The sequence below is a fragment of the Falco cherrug genome, chromosome 4, assembly GCF_023634085.1.
Source record: "Falco cherrug isolate bFalChe1 chromosome 4, bFalChe1.pri, whole genome shotgun sequence".
NCBI lineage: Eukaryota > Metazoa > Chordata > Aves > Falconiformes > Falconidae > Falco > Falco cherrug.
Genome location: NC_073700.1, coordinates 90227081 through 90249008, shown reverse-complemented (window position 1 = coordinate 90249008; position 21928 = coordinate 90227081). Strand labels below are relative to the sequence as shown.

The window sequence follows — 21928 nt, the reverse complement described above, 5'->3', positions numbered from 1 at the left end:
CTGCATTGCACTTGCAGATCACTGGGTTTAGAGTAAGGGTAAGGGCAGGGCTGGCTCACTGAGGAACAACACTGGAAAATGTATCAGGCAGAATGAATTATTACAGTCTACAACAAACCCTAACTTTATGACTGAAATTGTATTAGTAAGCATAAAGGACCATGGGTGCATTACTGCAAAAGAACACATATTTAATCAGCTACTCGCATCAGATTACACTACACCAAGACACGCACACAGTCCTCACACAATTACAACCTCCAATACTTTTGCTTCCAATACTGCCAAGCAACAGGAGAGCCTATCCTCCCCAAGGATAGGTACCTTCTTTTAGTTTATCCTCTTAGGACCTGGCCACCATTATTAACTAGAACAGAAGGGTACACAAAATCTTACAAGTTCAGGTCTTTGCCCTTACTTTTCTGAGCAACCATACATGACCACTCTACCCTTACTTTTCATGCTGCCATATGCCATCATTACACATAAAGAAGTACTTGCAGTATTTGTCTTGCTGAAAAACCAAACTCTGCAAAAATCCTATACATTGAAGTTATCACTTCCAATATCTAGTACTAAGGATGTTCCCTCGTTGACCTGAAAATGAGAAGTGAAGAGGGCCCCTCCATCTCCTTTGATTTCAGGACAGGAGAAGGGCATCTCCTATCACTTTGTAGAATCAGGTCTCTCATAATCAATTCGGGACTCAATTTGCAGACCACTAAAATAGTACAGGCAATGTTTCTTAATACCTAACAACCACTTTTGAACCCTGACCTCTCAACGGGACCCTGAGCACATCAACCCAACAAGGGGGCCAAGAATGGGTATTATGATTAGCACCTATTTTATAGTGAGCTTGAAAGCAAGCAGCAGGACAAGTAACCATCTGAAAGTTTAAACAGGAAATGTGACTCTTCTGGGGTTGCAGACTGCTAAATACTTCCCTCATACAACCCTGAAAGAACCATTGGGAAGGAAAAAAAAAAAAAAAAAAAAAAAGGAGATCTATGATGAAGCTGGCTCTTCTTCTGAAAGAATCAAAGTGGATGCATGAACTTCCTCTCATTTATTCATCTATCAAGCTCAGTTTTAAGTTACATCATCATTAAGATAATAATTTCTGCTTTCTATCACTTTAAAGTATGTTCTCAATAACTATCTGATTCTGATAAAGGTAGTCAAGTCCACAACCTGCATACGTTTATAATTAGCTTTTTTTTTAAGGCAGAGTAATAGGTTAATAAGAAATATCAGATTACACTGGAACAAGCTCAGGGGTCAAAAACTAGACAAAACACATCAAACTGAAAATAAGTGCTTGCCTGTCAGACACTGAAGGAGTCCCTATACAATAACTGCATTGTTTTAATGCAACATTAAAAACATCAGTTTAGAGCCAAAATGTGCAAAAGAGGAATGCATTTTGGTCATTGACAAAATTCACAATCCAAACAGTATATAAATCAGGGTTGAACACAGTATTACAACCTCCTAACATTCTCCAAGCAATGCTGCAAAGTGCAGCTTTGCCTTGTAAAAGCATTAATTTAGCCCTCACAGAAATTCCCTGTACTTTTTAGAAAATAAAGTGAAAAAATAATTATAACCATGCCACTGATTAAGTGAAAAAAATAAATTGCACATAGCCGCAGGCTGTGTTAGTTTAGCGTGGGGTTTTTTGGTCAACACCTCTTAGGAGGTACTCTAACAATAAATCTGATTCACCTACAAAGCAGAGCATAGAGTCAAAGTGGCCAGCCTGGTAAAGCATTAAAGCAACTGCCTAATTCTAAGCATGCAAATACCCACGTTAGGGCCAACAGAGCTATTCCTGTGCCTAAAGTGAAGCGTTCACTTGGGTACTTGCTGGACCGGAGTTCAAGACTCTACTGCAATGCTGGGACTCGGGAGGGCTGGTGACTCCCCGTGCTGGGGGACAGGAGGGCATTGCACCAGCGCAGGCGGCACAGCCGCTCAGGCAGGGGAGCGAGCAGAGTTTTCTGCTCCAGCACTGCGGTGCTCAGCCTGACACACCGACTTAGAACGCTGCTGATCTCAGCAACAGCTCATACACCAGGCTGCAAGGCATGGTGGCAGAGGAGCAGGCACACTACTCGCCCTGCCAGCCCTGGTGCTCGCCAGTAGAGCAGCATGGAGGAACAGTCAAGAACAAGCCTCCATGTCGGCGTTCATCCCACTTCAGCAAGGCAGGTCACTGTGAGGACTCCTGTAACCTCTACAGTGTTCACCTGAAGATTTGGGTTTAATCCTGGGATTACCTAAAATTACAGGAGGTACCACATTATCCAACAGAGGTCTAGCAAAGCAGGTTTCATGACCTGGGTGAAGGCTCTCCAAGGGGAGCACAGAACTCATTTTAATGAGTTTATCAATGGATACCTCTCTTCAAAAAGCCATTCCTTGCACAACTTGACAGAAATCTATGTGTATGTGCAGCAGCTTTGAGGACAATGACCTAAATCCACGCGCCAACATGGTAGAGAATAGGGCCTTTCTGCTTTGTCTCCAGAAAAGTGGCTGGGATGCACATGTGAGAGTCAAGGCCTGACACGATGGCACCATGGCAGCAAGGCAGGCCAGGACACTGGCCTCATTACTCCAATATAGTACCAGTCACATGGTCCTGACATGAACACTGTATTTATTTGTTGTTGTTCAAAGCAGATCAGCCTGAGGTTATCAAATAACACGATACACAAAAGTAAGCTTACTTTATACCCTAGCATAAACTTTTTTATTCATACAGCCTTTTGTGAATTAACATCTCGTTTTCTTTAGCAGTTTTTCCCTCCTTGCATATTAGCCTAGCAGTAAATATAGCAGTCAAACAAAGAAGGAGTAAAAGGGACAATTTGCAAAGAAACATATCCTAGCAAACTGCATCTAGTTTGGTTGAGATACACAAACTGAAACACAAATGAGAAAAAAATCAAAAGCTTGCAAAAATGAATTCAACACAATGCGAGAGGGGTTCCAAATTACAAAGTCCCACTGAGGATCAAAGTGCACCCAAGATTTTTATTAGTTATTACAAATTACAATTTTTAAAATTTTTGTTTTACTTTTTTGATCACATGTATTTTAAAAGAAGTTTTAATTTGCTCCAGCACTAAGACCTTCCCCACATGTTTCGGCCTGGAGCACATTTTAATGGCTTAGTTATAAATCCCTGAAATTTGGGGTTTAGAATGGAAACACTGGCAGGCCCTTATCTAACACAGTGCAAGGAATATAGTCAGAGTTTGTAGTTAGGCGAGTGCAACAGAAATCTTTTTCATATTAAGCAATGACAGGAACTCAGCAGAAGTGGCTAACATATAAACCATGGCCCATGCTTGCTTAATGTCTGAGTCTACAGTGCAGCTGATGCTTTCCAAGGGCCACTCACAAGTCTGTGCCTCATAACTTGCATTGCATAGCTAGGGTTAACACGCCAGCTTCCAGGTCACCTTTCCCATTTCCTTTTCCTTGCACCTAGGTTTACACTAGGATCTTCAATAAAGTTTGCACATCGCATGATTTAAAAGTTTTCTACACTCAGTATTCATTTTAATGCAGGTTCTGCTCCTGGGCGTGTTCCTCACTTTTGGGAGCTGCTGAAAAAATGGCATTTTCTTTGTTTCTTCAAGACTGTAAGCTCTGCATAAAACCTACAACTAACAGCTTTCAATCTATTTATGATCCAAGTTCTGACTCCTTCAGAAGACAGCAGAGCTACTGAGAAAATACTAGTTTCTACATCATACCTCAGACAGCTGCCACTCAATACATGTTACCCTGCAAACTTTGCTAATTAACCTGTCATTCTGGAGAGAAGCACTGAAATTAGACATGCTTATGGGGTGACACTGGTATGATAGGCAGATGTTGCTCTGTAATGACAGCACAGTCTTCTGACAAAAACAGCAAGGATCATTCTGTCTTTTTGTTATTTTTAAGGGTATCTTACCTTGTTTAACAGAGCATTCAAATGCAAATCACAACCATTTAACATTACCACAGCCCTCTGCAAAAAAAGAGGCACTGAATCAACAAAAGCTGCATGCTTTGTAGGAGTGGTGTCTTATATCAACTGATGATGTTCCTGTAGTAATACTCATTCCGGCATTAAAGAACAAAAGATGCAAATTCCACATAAGCTCCAGCTTTCATGCAAATTGGTCCTTGTAACCAAAATTCATTATCATGACAATAACATCTGCAAGACGCAAAACTTTTAAAACATTGCAATAGTAAAACTCATGTTTAAGTTCCTAAAGTCTTCATATTAGTATTTGTTTTGGTACATGCTCCATGGATCCTCTACACTAAGAGGAGAATTTTCATATCCAGGAAGGAATGGAATTTTTCATCCCTTTGAAACCCAACCCTGTATCTCTGAAAAGTTTGCTTGGTTGTACGTGAAGGTGGATCAGAAACCCAAACCTTGCAGATCCTGGTAATTTCCCTAAATACAAAGACTAACAAGACCAACCCTTATCCACTGAAAACAAAGGTAACTGTCATTACCTTAACCAAATGCAGCCTCAGTCCCCAGGATGTGTACTACATTAGCATCTCATTCCATCAATAAGAGACAATTCCAGTGACAAAAAATTCTAGTCATTCATTAGACTTAGAATTATTCCATCTCTTAGGAGTTTGATGCCCCTGACACGCAGTCATACACCACCTAGATGAAGCAGGTAGTTAAGAACTAATATTTACCGCTAAGGCTGATAGGTAGAATAGAGGGAGAAAAGTATTTGCTTTCAGCCTTCTAAATCTAAAAGCTTTACAATTACGTTAAAGCTAGCCCAAACAGTATGTGACAATATCGAGTTTGAGTACAAACCCCCGACACATCAAAGAATATGCATGTGTGTTTAAGCGTGCATCTGTTTGAAAATTTGGGCCAATGTGGAAAATCCTATTATCGGGGGTGGGGGGTGGGGGGGGTGGGATAAAATACAATGAGGAGCTCTTCAGCGAATGTGAACCACTGTAATTCTATTGACAGCAACGGATCTATGCTGACTTACACCAGCTGAGGATCTAATTTCATATGCCTTAGAAAACTGATGCAACTTTTTCCATAGCTGCTCAAGAGTTTCTATACTCTCGTGGGGATCAACTTCAACTAGTAGGTCAGCAGGTGCTGAGTTTGCTTTGAATCTGAAGTTCAGTCACACAGAAGGATACTGGGACATGTGCCATCTAATTTTTACTGACCCAAAGAGATTCATTCCCCTCTAGTATGACGGTAGGATTCATGTATTTTCTGCTTTAGTCTAGTGAGAGATACATGTTTCTTTGAGAAAGCAAAAACATTTATTCAAGATATCAAAGTGAGAACCTGACCTGGACCACAAGCTCAGATGAGTGAGCATGATGGAAGCAAAAAGGGTGAACAGAAAATGTTTTGCCGGGAACACACCAGGACTCCAAAATATGCAGAAAGACGTCTTCTGTTTTGAGCCACTATTCAACTGATTTGCAAAAAACAACAGTTAATCTGCAGTTACCCAAAATCCACAGGTCTAAACTCTGCCCACACCTTTTCAAGCAATTTTCTTTCCCAATGCAAAACTCCTGCATTAGTACAGACCAACAGGCTCAGACCTCTTACAATAAAAAGGCCAGGGCTGGGATTACACACTGTCCAAAGAGGCAGAGAGTATGTAAAATTATCAAGTGAGGTAATCTCTGGGGAGAATTAAACAAATTACTCCACTTTTGCAAATCTACAGCCTGTACATTCACAACTTTGAAATGAATTCACAAGAGGACACACTCTTAGCTTGATGTTTTGTCCCCAGCCATTAAAGAACTTCGGGGAGGTGGGGGCAGCTCTTTGCAAAGAACAAGTTTATTTGTAAAAGAAGAGAAGAAAAAAAAAACCTTTGCCATTAATTCTGACAGAGCTACTTCTGTCTCTTTCGTAATAACTAATTATCTAATTAGTGTAAGAGATTTCAATGGCCAAATGCAAAGCACTCGCAAGCCCTGTCAGGCTAATCAAGACAATTTCCAAAATGCCAAAAACAGGAACTTCCTATAATAAATAACTTAGCACATTTACATCTCAAATTAGAACATCTGGAAGAAAAAGACTATGCCTGATGCCAAAACAGGCCTTATTGTATCCTACCACTTTCCACCACCTCACCACCCTCCCCCCTAGTTCATATTTTTTAGCCTTTCCTTAGAACAAACACTGATCCAGGTGCAAATGCTCAATTCACAAGGAATGCAGTGAACATAAAATTACTGTAGGTTTGGCTGCTAGTAAATCCCTGCTGTTACTCACCATTGGAAGTTGTGCTGGAGGCAACAGCTTTCTCACTGACATCTGTTCGACTGGAGCATTTCACGATGGAATTCTCCACTTTTTTCTTCTCTGTCGTGGTAGAGCTATGGGACTGCGCCTCCATGATGACTTCTCATTACTTCAGCTCTCCTTGTACTAATACCTGAATGAAATAAGAGAATCACAAACTTTAAATACTATTGGAAAGCACAGCCCAAAACCTCTCACACCTCTCACCTGAAGAAGAGCCTGCAGCACAACTGAATTAGCGGTCCACAGGCCATTTCTGGATGCCCATCAAACCATGTTTCCATGCATGAATTCCTGAGGAATTTAAGGAAACACTAACACCAAAAATAAGTATATTTGCCTTTGAAGAGAATAAGCATCACAAACCACTACGCTGCTTGATGGGTAGGTCCATTTTTTTCAAGACTGTAGGGTTTTAATGGACCCAAGGGAAAAAAGCCAGTACTTTTATACTATGTCTACAGCATTGTTCCAAACGCAAAAGAAACGCAGACAGACCTTCATGTTGACTATAGAAGCCAAATATTTAATTTTCAACATTCATGCTATCCGAAAACACTGCAGCAAGAATTATCCTGTCTATCTCTACACCTTGTCCTACCAGTGTAAACACCTCTCACTTTGTTTGTTCAGAAATCTAACTCAAACAAAAGTGCATTGGAGCAACAACCTGAAAACCACGGGGAAAGGCAAATATTGCTAGTGGCAGATAACAAGATCGCCTTCTTTTGCAGGAAAATGCTGAAAATGGAAAACTCTGCAGAGGTGTGTGTCTGGTTATTCTGCCTTTCCTGGCTGTTGTATGTCATCTCCAGTAATACATTCATTTTATACCCTGCAGATCACTTCTCCTTATTCTCAGAGCTTTTACATTCCTGACATAATCCCAAGAAGCTCACAAGCTTCCGAAAGGGTAACGCTGCTTGTACAGCAGTGTACCCATGCCAGGCCCCAAGACTGCAGGGATCTTGGGCTGTAAAGAACACAAGCATTTCCAAGCACTGGTCTGCAGCTTAGCTTGATGCACACCAGTCTGTCCCAGTAAGCTTTACACAAATCACCAATATTCAGCACACACCAGGCTTAGAACTAAACTACCTGGGTACCTCAGTAATTTCAACACAATCCTAGGCAACAACAACAAAAAATAATAATAAATAAAGAGAGAGTGTTTTCAGTTCTGAGGAGCACCGAGTCATTAGCTAAAGGGGTCTGAAATAGAAGGAAGTTGCAGTGTTCTAGAACAACATTTAAATTAAATAAAAAACAAGCCACAAAGTAAACTATAATGAAGTGTAATTACATTAGCAACATTGTTTGCCCAATTCTGACAGTCAAAAAAACCCAACCAAAAACAAAAACAAAAAATCCACCCCCAAAAAAGGCTACAAAGCCAATTCATCACAAACACAGCTGTCTAGTAAACCTTCCTCTTCCCACCTCCCTAGTAGGAGTTCTTTTTAATAGCACAATAAACCCCTCCAAAGCCTCATTGTTATATAGTAGGGATCAAAGAACAGCTCAATCACTAAACAAATCATTATTTAGCTAGGCAGCACAGCCAGGGAACTGGACTAGATATCAGACACTCTCTGCCACTGGCCTACTGGTCTAACCTTTGGCAAGGCATTTTTCTTCCCTTGAGTTTCTTTCTTGCTAAAACCAGGAAAAACAAAGCTCTGCCTGCCACCGTAAAGTACTTTCAAGATCTGCCTTTGAAAGTGCTATAAATACTCTTGTGATCTGCAAAATGACTTCCTACCAGAACACAAAGGGGAATGTCAGGTGTGTTCAAATAGGACGCAGGAGAGATCTAACCATACTCAACCTGCAACAGCCTCACTTGTAGCCAGCACTGCACAGAGCTCCTTGAGGAAAGATCTCATATGAGCTTTGTAAGTAGCACCTTTCCAAATTTCTCACACTTTCTCCCCCTTTCCCCTTGCACACCTCATCCAAGAGCACCCACAGCTTTGGTCAGTTATGATATACATACATAAGGCTTTTCAATCCCTTGCATTAGCAGCAATTATGGGAGGCTGGCACAGCTGCGAAGCTGTTCACGCTGACAAGAACATGCTTGTTTCCACTGTAGAGCCCTGGCCACACTGGACACCAAAACCTGCCTCTACCCAGCCTCCAGCCACTACATGAGTAAGTCCAATGTACCATTCTGTGCTCTGACTACCCTCCTTTGAGTTATTTAATATTCTCTAAAAATAATAACTTTCAATGCTATCTCTGAAGTAATTTTAAAAGCTATACATTTTCAGTTGTGGTTATCTTTCTTCTGTTTTGCCTCCTAAGAGCCAACTCTGCTATTCAAGCAGCATCTTCATTTACATTAGAGTTTGACTTTGAGAGCTTGGAAGGGGAAGCTGCAGAACTTCCCCCATCTTGTTCCGTCCTTGGTTCTCAAGCCTGGTTTTTTTGGCTAAAAATCATGAAAGAAAACAATTATGCTCCCTACTCGACAAGAAAGGAAGAAGCCACATACTCTACCACCTGTTTCACAAGGCCAGCAGAGTTGAAACATTTAGACAAAGGTGACAAAAATGATGACAGGTATTAAGAGCAGTTCCACCACTGCCTGTTACACAGCTGCCTGTGCAGAGAGGAGCAAGAAGCCCTCACTTATCTCCACCACGGCAAGATAGGACCTCTGTTACAATCTGATCCTACCACTGCTCAGAAAAGAAAGGAGATGAAAGGAGTGTAAGGAGTTAACACAGCTTTAATCTCCTAAGAAGCATCTTTGGATCACCTGCAATTCAAGCGCAACACAGGGCTGCTCAGACTAGCAGCCATCCATTCTCTCGGTTATTTTTTTTTCTTTCCCCAACAGCCTACCAATGAGATTTTGGGTGCTTTGGGGTTGTTTTCTCTAATGGATGGAAGACTAGTAGACATAATTCCATACTTCCCACCACTCTCTATCACTTTCCTGTTTTACGCTACCTAGCATGGACAACAGTACAGAACAGAGGACTAAAGGAGCAGCTTAAAGTGAATTTCTGGTCAGAAAATTGCAGAATCGGCCATGAGCTAATATAAACATCTGCTCTTGGTACCTGTTCTGGTTCATTTCTGCTTAGTCTACATCCAGAAGGCTGCTTTTATTCATGTCAGTGTGTAAGAGGGAACACCACAAGAGTAGACTTTCCTACTTGGCTCTACACCCCCCACAAGGAGCCATCGGCTCCAGCTGTGCAGATGTTCCTCCCGTGCCTTCCATCCTCCGCTCCCAACCCGCACATGTGGCAAGGGCATCTGCAAGAATTCCAGCAGCTCCAGTTACGCTCAGTGCCATACCAACTACCTGGTGGGATGCACAGCTGGGAAAGTAAGGAAAGCCAGGAGAGACAGCAGGACTAATAATCAGAGGTACATGTTTTGGTATGGTTTGCCAAGCATGCCCAATAGGGAAGCGGTCAACTGGAAATCAGTATGGTGCCCCAAAAACCTTTTCATTTTTTTCTTCCTGAAGACAAATTTAAGCCCAAGTTGAAACCACAAACCAGACACACGTATCTTCTAGAATAATTCCCCTTATTTTTGGCTGTGATTTTTATTTTCTCTCAAAAATTGTACTGAAACATAAGAATTGCAGCCTACAAAAAAAACCCAACAAACATACATCTGGGACAGTATGACAATTTCTTTCTACTGTCTGCTAACCCCTATCAAAAAGCATTCCAAAAACGAGCCAGCCTGACGACGTCCTCACATTAAAATACAAAGTGGTTTATATTATGGTGTACACGGCTGTCCCCAGCATGTGGGTCAGTGACTTCCCTGTTCCTGCCCCCAGGCCTGAAACAATATTCTGCAGCAAGGAGCAATGCTTTCAAAAAAACAGAAAGCTAGCTTCTGTCAGCTATACAGCATCTCCATGTGCATATGAATGGCAAGAAAATGCTATAATAGTATATGGGCAAAAGCCTGAACTTTCATAGGTAAATAGAGGGATAAACATTCCTTCCTGAAAGCAAACATTCATGGCTTTTTCCCATTCAACCATGCTTGAACCTTTTGTAATTTCCCTAAAGCCTGAACCCACTGCACAATTAATTCCAGATCCCCATTTTAAACGTAATCCCTCTCAAAACAGTAACCTGCCTGCAGGTGTGTCTCTATATACCACAAATGTAAACTTTCACCAATTGCATATTAAATTGGAGGAATTTTAGGAACAAGCTACTGGAATGAACTAGTTAAACGAGGAAAACTCTCTCTTTTAAAAAGAGTTTCAACAAATGACAGTACGTTGGAAGCGTACTTCAAACAAAAAAATTCTTTCAAGCAATTTGCAATTATATAATTTCCGGCCCTTATGTATGCTGGTCATAAAAGTGTGCCTCACAGTAGTAAAAATAATCATATTAATATACTGGGGAGCAAAAAAATCTTTTTGTTCATTTACTCACAGTGCCAACCAACCGAAACCAGTGGAACAGCCCTCTGCCTGGAAGAGCAGGAAACATGACCTCTTCTGAACATACACTTTGATTTTCCAAGAAATCTTCAGCTCTGTGCTCCTCCTCTCCGAATTATTTTTTAAATCATTGCATTTATATTGCATACATTAGTTTTAGAGATCAGCTCATACAAATCTTTATTCACAGGAATAGGCCCACTGACTTCAACAAGACTACGTGCTTCAGTCCTGCTTGGGCAGCAATTAGTATCTAAAATTCTCAATCTGCATGTTACACTGGTTTATGTTTCTTGTGAACTTAAACCTTCTCCTGCCTTTATTTGTTATATTTTTTGAGGGAGATATCTTCTAATGTGCTGGGGACATAGAAAATAAATAAGTAAATAAATAAATCCTTTTCCTGTTTTATTCGATGCTGCTTGTAGTTGTATTCAATTCATTAACAAGTGGTTTGCATCCACTGAGAAGAGCTGTCTGAAATAGCAGTGTCACAGCATTCATCATCATTACATCAGCGGTAGGGAAGTTCATCCTGATTGCCATCAGCAACCAGAGTACCCCAATCAGCGTGCAAGCAAACATAGCAGGTTTAATTTTTCAGAAAAGACTCTGGGTAGTTAGGGCGTTCATAGGTACTACTTTGATCCACACTACTGGAAGCAGTCTTTGGGGATACAATACATCTTGAACAGCACAACTGTATGAAAGTGAAAAACACAAGGGGAGACATGAAGAACAATCAGGAAATTACAGTCTCTCTCAACCATATAGGACCCTTTATCAATTTTATCAAAACTGGTTACACTGTTCCTTGGGATCACTTAAGGATAAAAAAAAAACGTGTCTTGTTCAGATACATTCAAATGCAAAATTTACATGAGACAATCTTAAGCTATTATACAGGAGCTGTTTCACACTGATTTATAAAGGCTTGATTCAGGTACATTTAACTTCCAAAATCCACCTAGATTTCAGCATTGCTTTCCATCAAACCTGCTGGCAAAGCTGCACTAAGTTACCCTGACAGCACTTGCTGAAAAATACACAAGTGCTCAGACGTTTTAAGAATTATCTTCCAGTTGCCACATTAACCTCTTGGTAGATCTCACCATTTTTATAATAGCCATAGGAACTACTCTAAATATTACACGTTTTTTTAAAATAGTTTTATCTTTTCTCAGTTCTTTGTAAGCTAAACCAGAATTCTGCAGCCTCCACTAACTGCTCCTGGGCAAATTTTTTTCAGATTCCTCCCTGTTGAGACAACTGGCCACAACAGGATTAAGACCGACACAAACAGCACAAATAATAGTCTTATATCCACTATACATAAAACCACAACAAACCATTAATAGGTTGGGAAAAAAAGGTATCTTATACTTTGCAATACTTATCTCCCTTCAAATTACACACATAATCTATATTTGCACTAGTTGCTGACTGCATACTTCTAAATCTGTTCTCAAATGCAAAGTAAAATTAGAAAGGAAGAGAAAAAGAAAAAGCAACAACCTCCCAGACAGAATCAGATAGGTGGATTTGTTGCTTGAAATTAAAAAATACCCGAAGTTACAGGGCACCACATGTATTAATACAATCTTTCCAAATTCATTACTATCTGCTGTCTTTTCCTGTGTTACATTCCTTTGATTTCTTCCCCCCATGAAGACTGAAAAACAACTAGACCTAAAGCTTGGTTAATGATGATCTGATCTGTTCCTGATAGGTTAAATAGCTTGTGGCAACAATAATGCAGGATCACAAACACAAAGGCAATCAGCTAGGCAAAGCAGTGCTATTAGTATCCTCGTGATTAAGATCCTAAGTGAGAAACTACTCTACAGCATACACTGAACTACTGATCAAGTGTAGTAATTGCTTGACTCCAGAGGAATTACATTTGCTTACATCCTTCTGTTACAGATAAACTGGATTATCAAAAGTTCTGAAAATATTTAAAACACAGAGTAAGATCACTAAGTGGCACTTTCTACTCAGGCAGCACCTCAATTGCTTTTAATACACATCACCCACATACTCTTAGAAGTAGATTATCTCCACTTTTGTTACGGGATTTAGAAAGCTGTTAAGAATAACCCCAATTAAATGTTTTTAATATTACTTCAACAGATTAACCTCTGTATCTAAATAAAACAGCTTTCTGCCAGGAAAGAAGTGATTCATAGTTTCTACCCAGTAAACAGAATTTAATGGATAAAAACACTGAAGGATTCAGGTCAAACTGTCCATATCCAACCAGCCCATCCTTCACAAAAGTTGTTTGGGGACACCCAACACAAAGCTGAGGGATTCGGAGTCAGAACTTACAACACATCTTAGTGGCTTTACATTTCAGATATGATGTATCCTCTGAGGTAAAAATTCATAAACCATTCATTATCCAAGAGCCTTTAGAGTAAATGAACTTTAAAATGAAAAAAAAAAAAAAAACCAAAACAACCAAAACCACAACCCCAAACATAAACTAAAAAAAAAAAACAAAAACCACCCAACCCCCCCCCAAAAAACCCAGATCCCACAACCAAAACCAAACAAACAAACCAGGTCATTAACTCTACATCTAAGCATTTGTTATTTTAATTACATGGTCTTGGGTTCCTTTACTCCTCATTTTGACTCTCTTACAAACTATCTAAACACAGACAATGGAAAGAACAAAGGTTATTTCTTAAAATATAGGAAGTGCCACATATTTCTCAAGTCTCCAAATCTGTAAATATATTTATGGTGGGCGATGGGTTTAAAACCCATAATGCACTTACCCTTAAGAAACCAGAACTCTGGCCATTTAAACTGCCTCATATTGCTAGAAAATTCACAGTAAGCTGCATTACTGCTTGGTTTGCAGTCCTACGTGTCCTTGTGCTTCAAACTCTGCAACAGGAAAAACTCTAATAATTATGTCAAAGTAAGATTAGCTGTAAAAGAATTAGCACGGGGGGGGGGGGGCGGGGGGGGCGGGGGGGAGGGAAATCTACTGTGGACTTTAATGTTTGTAGCAATAGTTTAAAATGAGCAGTGACACTTCCAACTTCCCTACCAAGCCTACACTCGGTTTTTGCCCCTATCGTTCTTCAGGAAATCAGCAGCATTAAATCCAAAACAAACTTAAATAACAGCACAGTGACTTCCTTCTGTAAAACACAGAACCTGAATCAGAGCATTCATATGCTCAAGATTGGAAGGACAGGGATATGCAGAGAAGAGAATGACTGGCAAGAGTTGCTGTGTTGATAACATAGCCTACAACTTCCTCTGCTGATATTGTTATTAGCACTAGGACCACTTACGGTGATGATGCAGGATGTTTTCTTCTTTCCCTTCTTGCCAGTTTGTCGACAAACAGCTTGGTAAAGCAAATTACAAACATCTGTAATGGGTGTGCTTTGCATCACAATTTATTTAGTTCATCAATAAGAAGGCACTGCAACTGCCACAGAAAAATGCAGAAAAATTCTAATTTAGAGCACCAGAGCTAAACGTGAATTCCAATGGCATGACCACTTTCTTCACACTTCTTGCTTTATCTCATCAATCCAAACAGATGAAAGTTTCCTTAGAATCAAAACTAGATCTATATATCAACGTCAATCTACACAGGAACTGAGCTCAAGGAAGAACATATTTAATATACATTTATTGAGATGTGCCTTCTGTTCCCAACCTATGATATGCAAATGAAAGAAGACAAGACTATATCCCATATTTAACAATTAGCATTTAAAAACAAGATTAAAGAAGTCAAGTAGACTGTTTTTGAAAGTGCCATGTTTTTATCACCAGTCCCATTCCTGGAAGCCTGTTTATCTTCTCAGCATACTCTCAGGTTAAAGGATGCCTTTATCCAGAATTTCACGTTCTAACCCAACACAGATGTTTTAACACGTAAAAGAGCTCCATATATCCAGGAAGAACTTCAAGTGTGAAAGGTACTTTATAAAACTTTATCTCCAGCTTTTACAGTTTACTTTAGGTTTTACACCTGTCTCATAGCAGTAGTAAAACTGCATCATGACTCCTTCACATTTTTGTGACAAAAAATGACAGGACAATTCTGAACTGCTGCAGTATAAATTACTTCACAATCCACTGACCCTGTTCAAATAGTGTAAGCACAGAATTATACAGCTGTCTCACTTCCCAAGAAAAAGCATCCTTTTTTTTTTTTTTTTTTTTTTTTTTTTGAGGGGTCAAGCAAAACCACACCGAACCACCTCCTGTTAGTTAAGAATCGGTAGCACTAAGATTTCATTTTAATATACATGGTTCAGAACAGCAGACATGGTACTGAAGTGACACTAACTTGATCTGTGTTTCTGACTATTTGGTTTCAGGTATTCATACATCTTATCTAATGAAGGCTTCACTCAGCAGTGGGATGAAGTATTCTTTACACACAGTTGATTTTCTTGACAGTAACAGATTTGTATGTAAAGAAAACAGCATCATATGAAGCAGCAAACATAGCTGGGGGATGTTCAGCTCTACATCACCAAAAGGTTACTGGGGTCCTTTAGCCCTGACCTAAATATCAGATACCAAAAGAACAGAGCGGTATTTTGAGCATCATTGAAAAAAAAAAAAAAAAAAAAGGATTAATTGCCTTGGCAATGATTGCAAAAAATAACTTGACATTAGAGTGGAAACTTCAGCTAAGAAAATTATTCAATCAGACCTCTTGGTAGTGGATTCTGATATTATCAGTTCTGACACCCAGCAACTATTTAGAGACAAACGCATTCTATCCCAATTAGTACATCCCTTGTTGTAATCGAAATAATTTTGCAGGCATTTTTCAAATCAACGTATTGCCTCATTTCTTGTTTTGCTCTTAAAAAGAGAGTGAAACCAACTCTTCAGATCAGCAGCCAATTTAATACATTTAAGGTATCGCAGGTACAATTTGTATGTACAGCATATACCACAACAAAACCACAGTATGATGCCAGCACAACCTTTAAGAAAGTTTTCCCCTAAATCTCTGCAGAAAGCTGCCTTAAAAGAAAGCAGGGATTAGAGTGAGCTGGAAGGTAGGGAGGGGACTTACCTCAAACCCAGCCAAGTGGAAATCAGAGCAGTAATTCTACCAGTCGGCAGAGTACACTTTTAGAGTTATAATGGTGTGAAGAAGTGCTGGGCAGCATTGCCTGAAGGCAGCACTAATACACTGATGACTAATGACTGGGCCATGCAGACAATGAATTTGGGGGTTGAAAACTAACAGAAACCGTGCAGTACCTTGACAAATGGGCTTTCAAAATTTCATTCATTGAATAACCTTTAGCACAAAATTGGCTCAAGTTCTCTTGGGAATAACATGACACATGTTGTTGGACAATAAGTATTTTCCTTTTTAATTAAAACTATTACACCAAATACATAAACATGATTACAGTGAATAAAACATAAGAGTTAACTATTTAGCAGCTAGAAAAGAAGATCGGACACTGAATTTGAGGTGCAAAACCATCCCTTCAGAAGGGTCAACAAATCCCAGGGTTAACTACCTGATTCACTGAATTCACACCCTTGGCAGAATACATTTTCCCTTCTTTGAAAATTAAGGGAGAACCAGAACTTCAAAGGTATGTTTAATGAGCTGCTACAAATACAATTGGTTAAAAGAGGCTCAGAAATTATGTACTAAAAGCTGCATTGTACTCAGAATTACAACTGAAAAAGTCTCCTTTTTAAGAGCCCAGTCAAAGTCAAGCCCCTATAAAACAAATCAAGCCTCGTATAAACTTTGTAACCTTGTGTACTGACAAACACGTTAAAACAGAATCCCTCTTTAATGGAGCTCTTTTTTTTTCCCTCCAGTGCAACTCGACTTCCAACGCAAAAATAGCAATTTTAGCTGTTTTGACAGACAGAATGAAATATCCAAAGTGTCCCTAAATTAACAAGTACCACTTGCCATAGACAGCATCGCCTTTAGCAGCTCCTAAAAACTTCAGAAAAGGATCTTAAAACAGGAAGCTTAGTGAGCTCATAAAACTGTTGTTGGAGCCAGGAACACATAGCATACTTAATCTGCAAACTGTGAGAGTCTACAATGATTTCAGCAAGATCTGAGGCATGCCCTCAAGGTTTGCTGGGATCTGGGATTAGGGAGTTGATAAGAACCCTCTACTGCCCATGGACATGTTTTTCTTCTGCAGTTAAACACAAATGCATAGAGACGTTTGACTGCTGCTTGGCGTTACTGCTCAAGTTATATAAAAGCTTTGCAGCTCCTTTTGCTGTCAATATATCAAAGTTTAAAAAAAATCATCAAAGTGTGAAATTTCATTTAAAGTCTTTGCCAGTCTACAGCTCTATTTCACAGACCTATCAAATAAAAGTAAAGATGAAAAATGCACTGCAAGAACTTGAAAAGTTTGCAGCAGTACCCAGGCCCTATTTTTGTTTATTCTGTCTCATTTTATTTGATTTTTAAGTATAACAAATCAATTCCCATATAAAAATGACAAAGTCTAAAGGGAGGATGTCTATAAAACCTATGGTTAAAATACAACTTGAAATCGTTATTACAGCTGAACCTTTTGTTGAATAAAAAGCTTCCTCTGTAGCCATTTCAGCATTTTAATTGCCTAACTGCAAGTTGGCAGAAAATTTCTTGACTCTTCCAAAACAATCAGAATGACTACAGAATATGAGTGCCAGAAAAACTAAACCCTTCTTCAAAGTATTCTTTAGCTAGGGATTTACAACAATTGCATAAAGAAGAAAAGCCTGACTTTTAAGGTAATCTACTATAGTCTAAAAGCATTAACATTCCATTACTAAGGTTTTCCTGAGGATTTCATGACTCGTTGATTCACTTTTCCTTCAAGTCTGCTTTTTCTTTGTACATTACTGTCTCCATATAGATGAGTGCACGCAACACCGATCATTAAACTGCTTCCTTCCATAACTCCAAATAAATCCTGCTTTAATAACCATCAGATTCCTTATTTATCAGGCAAAGATGACTAACCTTTCACTAACACCTGGCAACACAAAAATATACCATTCCTTTCTGGAATTCGCAGGCTGAAATTCAAACATGCTACAGAGTGCAGGTAATGGAACAGCTTTCCCAAAAAAGGCAGGAAGCGTAACTGGAACTTTTATGGGTCAGTATCAAATGCACACATTTATCTTGTTAAAAAATTCAAGTAATCTGCAAAATGAACAAATTACAATGTTATCTCAAGACTTGAGTGTTTTGGCTCCTATAACACCAATTCCAAAATCAACAGAAATTACTTTCTTTTGAAATTACCATCGATACTTATAATTTCTTGATTACAAAGTGGTTTTGGTTTTGAAAATGCACAAGGTATCCTTCACAACTGCAGACTACTTGTAGCAGTAAACGCTGCCTGGGCCACTGCATGCCTTCTCAAGCCAAAAACATTACTTAAGCAGGAAAACACAGGTGATGTCTTTGTTCTGTAGTACTTCCACAGAAAAGCTTTGGAAAACAGCATGTCCTACTGAAAACCACGTGCAATTAGCAGAATGCAAGAGTGCATTCATCTAGGCACCTCAAGCCAGTTTTACTTCCACTGCTGCTTAAAACAATACATATACACACTCTGAGGGAGTCCTTTTCTTACTCATTCTTCTTACTCATTCAAAATCACATAATCCTCCCCCTTAAAATAGCCTTCTCTCATAGTTACTATTATTTATGTTTTTAGAATTGGCCTATACACTAAGCTGAAAGTATTTACATACTCAGTAGTTAAACCCAAACCTTCATTATATAAACAAACTCTCAGGAGGCTGCCTACAGTTTACATTGTGAAACTCATTCACCATTACTTTTAATATATATTTCCTCAACCGAAATAGTAGTGCAGGCACGGCAATTTTTACGTTTTAAGGTTACTTTACTTTTAAAACGCTGCATTCGTCTTCCTTCAAAATAATCATGACATATGTAATTAAGAAACTGTCAGATCGTTATTAATTTTTAATAAAGGACCTAAATGAAATAATTATAGGAATCAATCAGTGAGGCACCTTTCCAAATTACAATGCAATTGCACAAATATTCAAACTACTTAAGGCCGGTTCTTGCAGATTTCAATCGGTAATCTCGCTGAACACCACATCAAGAACAATTTTGTAAGACGGAGAAACTTGGTGATTTCTTGCTATTCCACCGATTTAAACAGCTTCAAAACAGGTACCTACATCATGCCCTATAAAGAGGGGCAGCTGTGCCCTCTGAAAAATGTTTGTTGATTTAATCAGCCACATACCCTCAGGCCCCTGAAAATTTTCGCTTCCAAGTTTTTCTGTAGCACACGCAAAAGAAATAAAGTCTGCACACTGAAGCTTTAAAAAAAAAAAAAAAACTTTAAAAAAATCACGTTTATTGAGCCTTGAAAACCAAGCGGGAAGGAGCAGGGGTGCGACAGCGAGGAGTGTTTTTTGCTGTGGGTTGCTACCTAACGCTCCTCTAGCCAAGTAGCCTCTAAAACGTGACACAGTGTATCAAACGGACAGCTATCCGTACCTTGGACTAAAAGGCTCTTTGAGATCCGTACAGTCCATCATTTCAAACTGAAGTGGCAGCTGGAAAATGCGGAACAGCTGGCAAGGAGCTGGGAGAAAATGTTTTACATAAATATATCTACATACGAACTGGCAGAAGGCCACGGACAACGTACCCACAGGACCGGATCAAAACTACGCATCAGACGGTTAAAAGGAAAATTCGGGGGGTGAGGTAGGGCCGGCGGGGATTTCCTTTTACCTTTTCACGTGGTGCGAGATTTATTTGGGAGCGGGCAGCGGCGGCGGGCGGGAGTTGTGTCACCACCCCGGCTTTACGGGCTGACTACGGCCACCGTGGGCTGCGCTCCTCCTCGGACCCGTCAAAGTTCCGCGACTGCGAGGACGGGCCGCGGTTGCCGGCCCGGCCCGCCACCGGCCCCCCACGCCCCGCGCCTCCCGCCTCAGCGCGGCCCGCCGCCCCGCTGCTCCCGCCCTCAGCCCGGCCCGCCGCCGGCCGCCCCGCTTGACCCAGTGCCAACAGCAGCGGCGGCAGCGAGGACGGGCGCCCCACGCCGCGCCGCACACGCCCCCCGCATGGAAAATGCGCTCGCACCCCCCGCACCCGGCCGGGCCACAGCTTTCCCCTCAGGGAGGCCGCCCGTGGGGAGCCGCGGCCGCCCCCGCACCCCCCGGCCCCGGGCGCCCCGCCACCCCGCCAGATGTGACAGCGCCTTTACCCCGGCGAAGTTTGCGGCCCGCCTCACGGGCGTGAAAACGCCCGGGAGTTGTTCGGGGAGGGAGGGCGGGTGAAGAGGAAAAAGGAGGAGGGGGGGATAAAAAGAAGCAGCTGCCCTTCGCAAATCGGCAGCTCCGCCGCGGGACGTGACCGGCCGAGCCCCGCCGGCCCGGCCCGGAGCGGCGGCTGCCCCCGCCTCCCCCCGCAGCCTCCGCTCCCGCGCTCCGTGACTGCCATTTTGGGGGTTAGGCACCTCGCTGCCCCCCTGCCGCCCCCCGCCTCCAAGTTCGGGAAGCGGGAAGGGGGCCCGGGAGCGGGGAAGGAGCGCTGGGGAGACGAGAAAGTAGCCCGGGGAACAAAGAACTTCTCGCCCAAGTGGGTACGTACCTGCCGCCGCTGCCGCCGAGCCCCCGCGCTGCCCATGGGCGAGGGCCGGGGCCGCCGCGGCTCGCCCCCAGCCGCTCTCCCGCCGCGGCTAGCGGAGCCGGCCCCCGCCGCGGCCGGCGGGCATTCCCGGGGCGGAGGGGGGACGCGCGGGGCACACACGGGACAAGGGCGGCAGAGGAGGGCCGGCGGGCGCTGTTGGTGGCTGTTTTATCCCTACCCGCCTCCCGCGGGGAGCAGCCCGCGCCGCTGCCGCCGTGGGGGGGTGTGCGCGGATCCCACATCAGTTTCAGTGATCTTGTAATCTGATCCCTTCTGACTCACCCGCACTGACTGACATCTCCGATTTGGCTCAACAAAAAGAGCCGGGGGGGGGGGGGGGGAGGAGAAAAAGAAGTGGAGGGGAACCGGAAAAAAAAATAATAATGCTAAATCCACCGCCTGGTATTAGACACTTTTCGGAGGGAAGGGGGGACCCCTCCGTCCCGTCCCGCCCGTCTGCCCCCCCAGCCCTGCCGCCCGGCATTGTTTTGGCTCAGCGCAGCCACCGAAGGAGGAGAATAAACACACCGCGCCGAGATACTCACGTGTCGGAAAAGTTGTCCCTTCGCTTTCCTCCCTCTCGCACGCTCCTCTCCGTCGCCTCCTGCAAGTTTTACAGATGTTGCAGGGCTCCTGGCCGCCGCCGCCCCCTCTTCCCAGGGCTGCCCTCTGGATCAGAGCAGGGGAAAGGCTCTTTAGGGATAACTCCTAATTCAAACACCCTCCGCTAAACTTTCCCCCCTCCCTTCCCCCTTCCTCTAAGCGGCGGAGAGGGCTCCGCTCTCCTTCCCCCCTGCTCTCCCCCGCCCGGGCCGCGGCTGGCTGCTGCCGGGGCCGCGGCTGCCCCGGGCCCGGCGGGAAGCGGGGCCGCCTGCCTGGGGGCGCGGCGGAGAGCGGCGGGCTGCGCCCCGGGGTACGGGTCGGGCCGCGGCCTGGCGGGCTGCGACGCGCGCTCTCGGCATGACACCCCCGCTCCCCCCTTCCTCCTCCTCCTCCTCCCCCGCCATCCCCCCCGGCCCGGCCCGGCCCGCCCCGGCGGCGGCCCGAAGGCGGCGACACCCCGCCCACAGCCGGGAGGCAAAGCGGGGTGACGGCGCCCCCCCCCCCCCCCCCCCCCGGAGCGGCCCCCCTCCGCCTCGGGTCGGCTTCCTCCCTCTCCTCCTCCTCCTCCTCCCCCGCTCCATCCCCCAGCTCAGCCTGCATCTGCAGCCCCGGCTCCTCGCGCACCGGTGCGCTGGGACCCCCCCTTTGCTCCCGCCGCGAGGAGTCCGGCGCCTTCCCCAGCCCCCCAGAAAATCAGGGCATTGGGCGGGGGGGGAGGGTCACGGACACGGACACTCGTGCCCTCCGGTAGGTTCTTGTGCGTGTGCTGCGGCTCCCCAGGGTCCCGCTTGCTCTAGCTCCGCGGGGTGACTTGACTGACAGACTTCAAGGAAAGTTTCACCTAAGCCATGTGACACCGAAAACCAGC

At 43.0% G+C, this 21928-nt stretch overlaps 1 protein-coding gene across 2 annotated transcripts in view; it reads right to left on the bottom strand.

Annotated features, from left to right (window-relative positions):
• GLI3 (GLI family zinc finger 3) overlaps positions 1-21403 on the bottom strand; it is a 215748-nt gene extending 194345 nt beyond the window's left edge. For both annotated transcript variants that reach the window (XM_027815314.2, XM_005446215.4), the window contains exons 1-2: positions 21003-21403; positions 6314-6476 (exon numbers count right to left, since the gene is read on the bottom strand). In XM_027815314.2, coding sequence (XP_027671115.2) covers positions 6314-6437 — 124 coding nt within the window. In that variant the 5' untranslated portion in view covers positions 6438-6476; positions 21003-21403. The remainder of the gene's footprint in view (positions 1-6313; positions 6477-21002) is intronic.
• Positions 21404-21928: the final 525 nt, after the last annotated feature.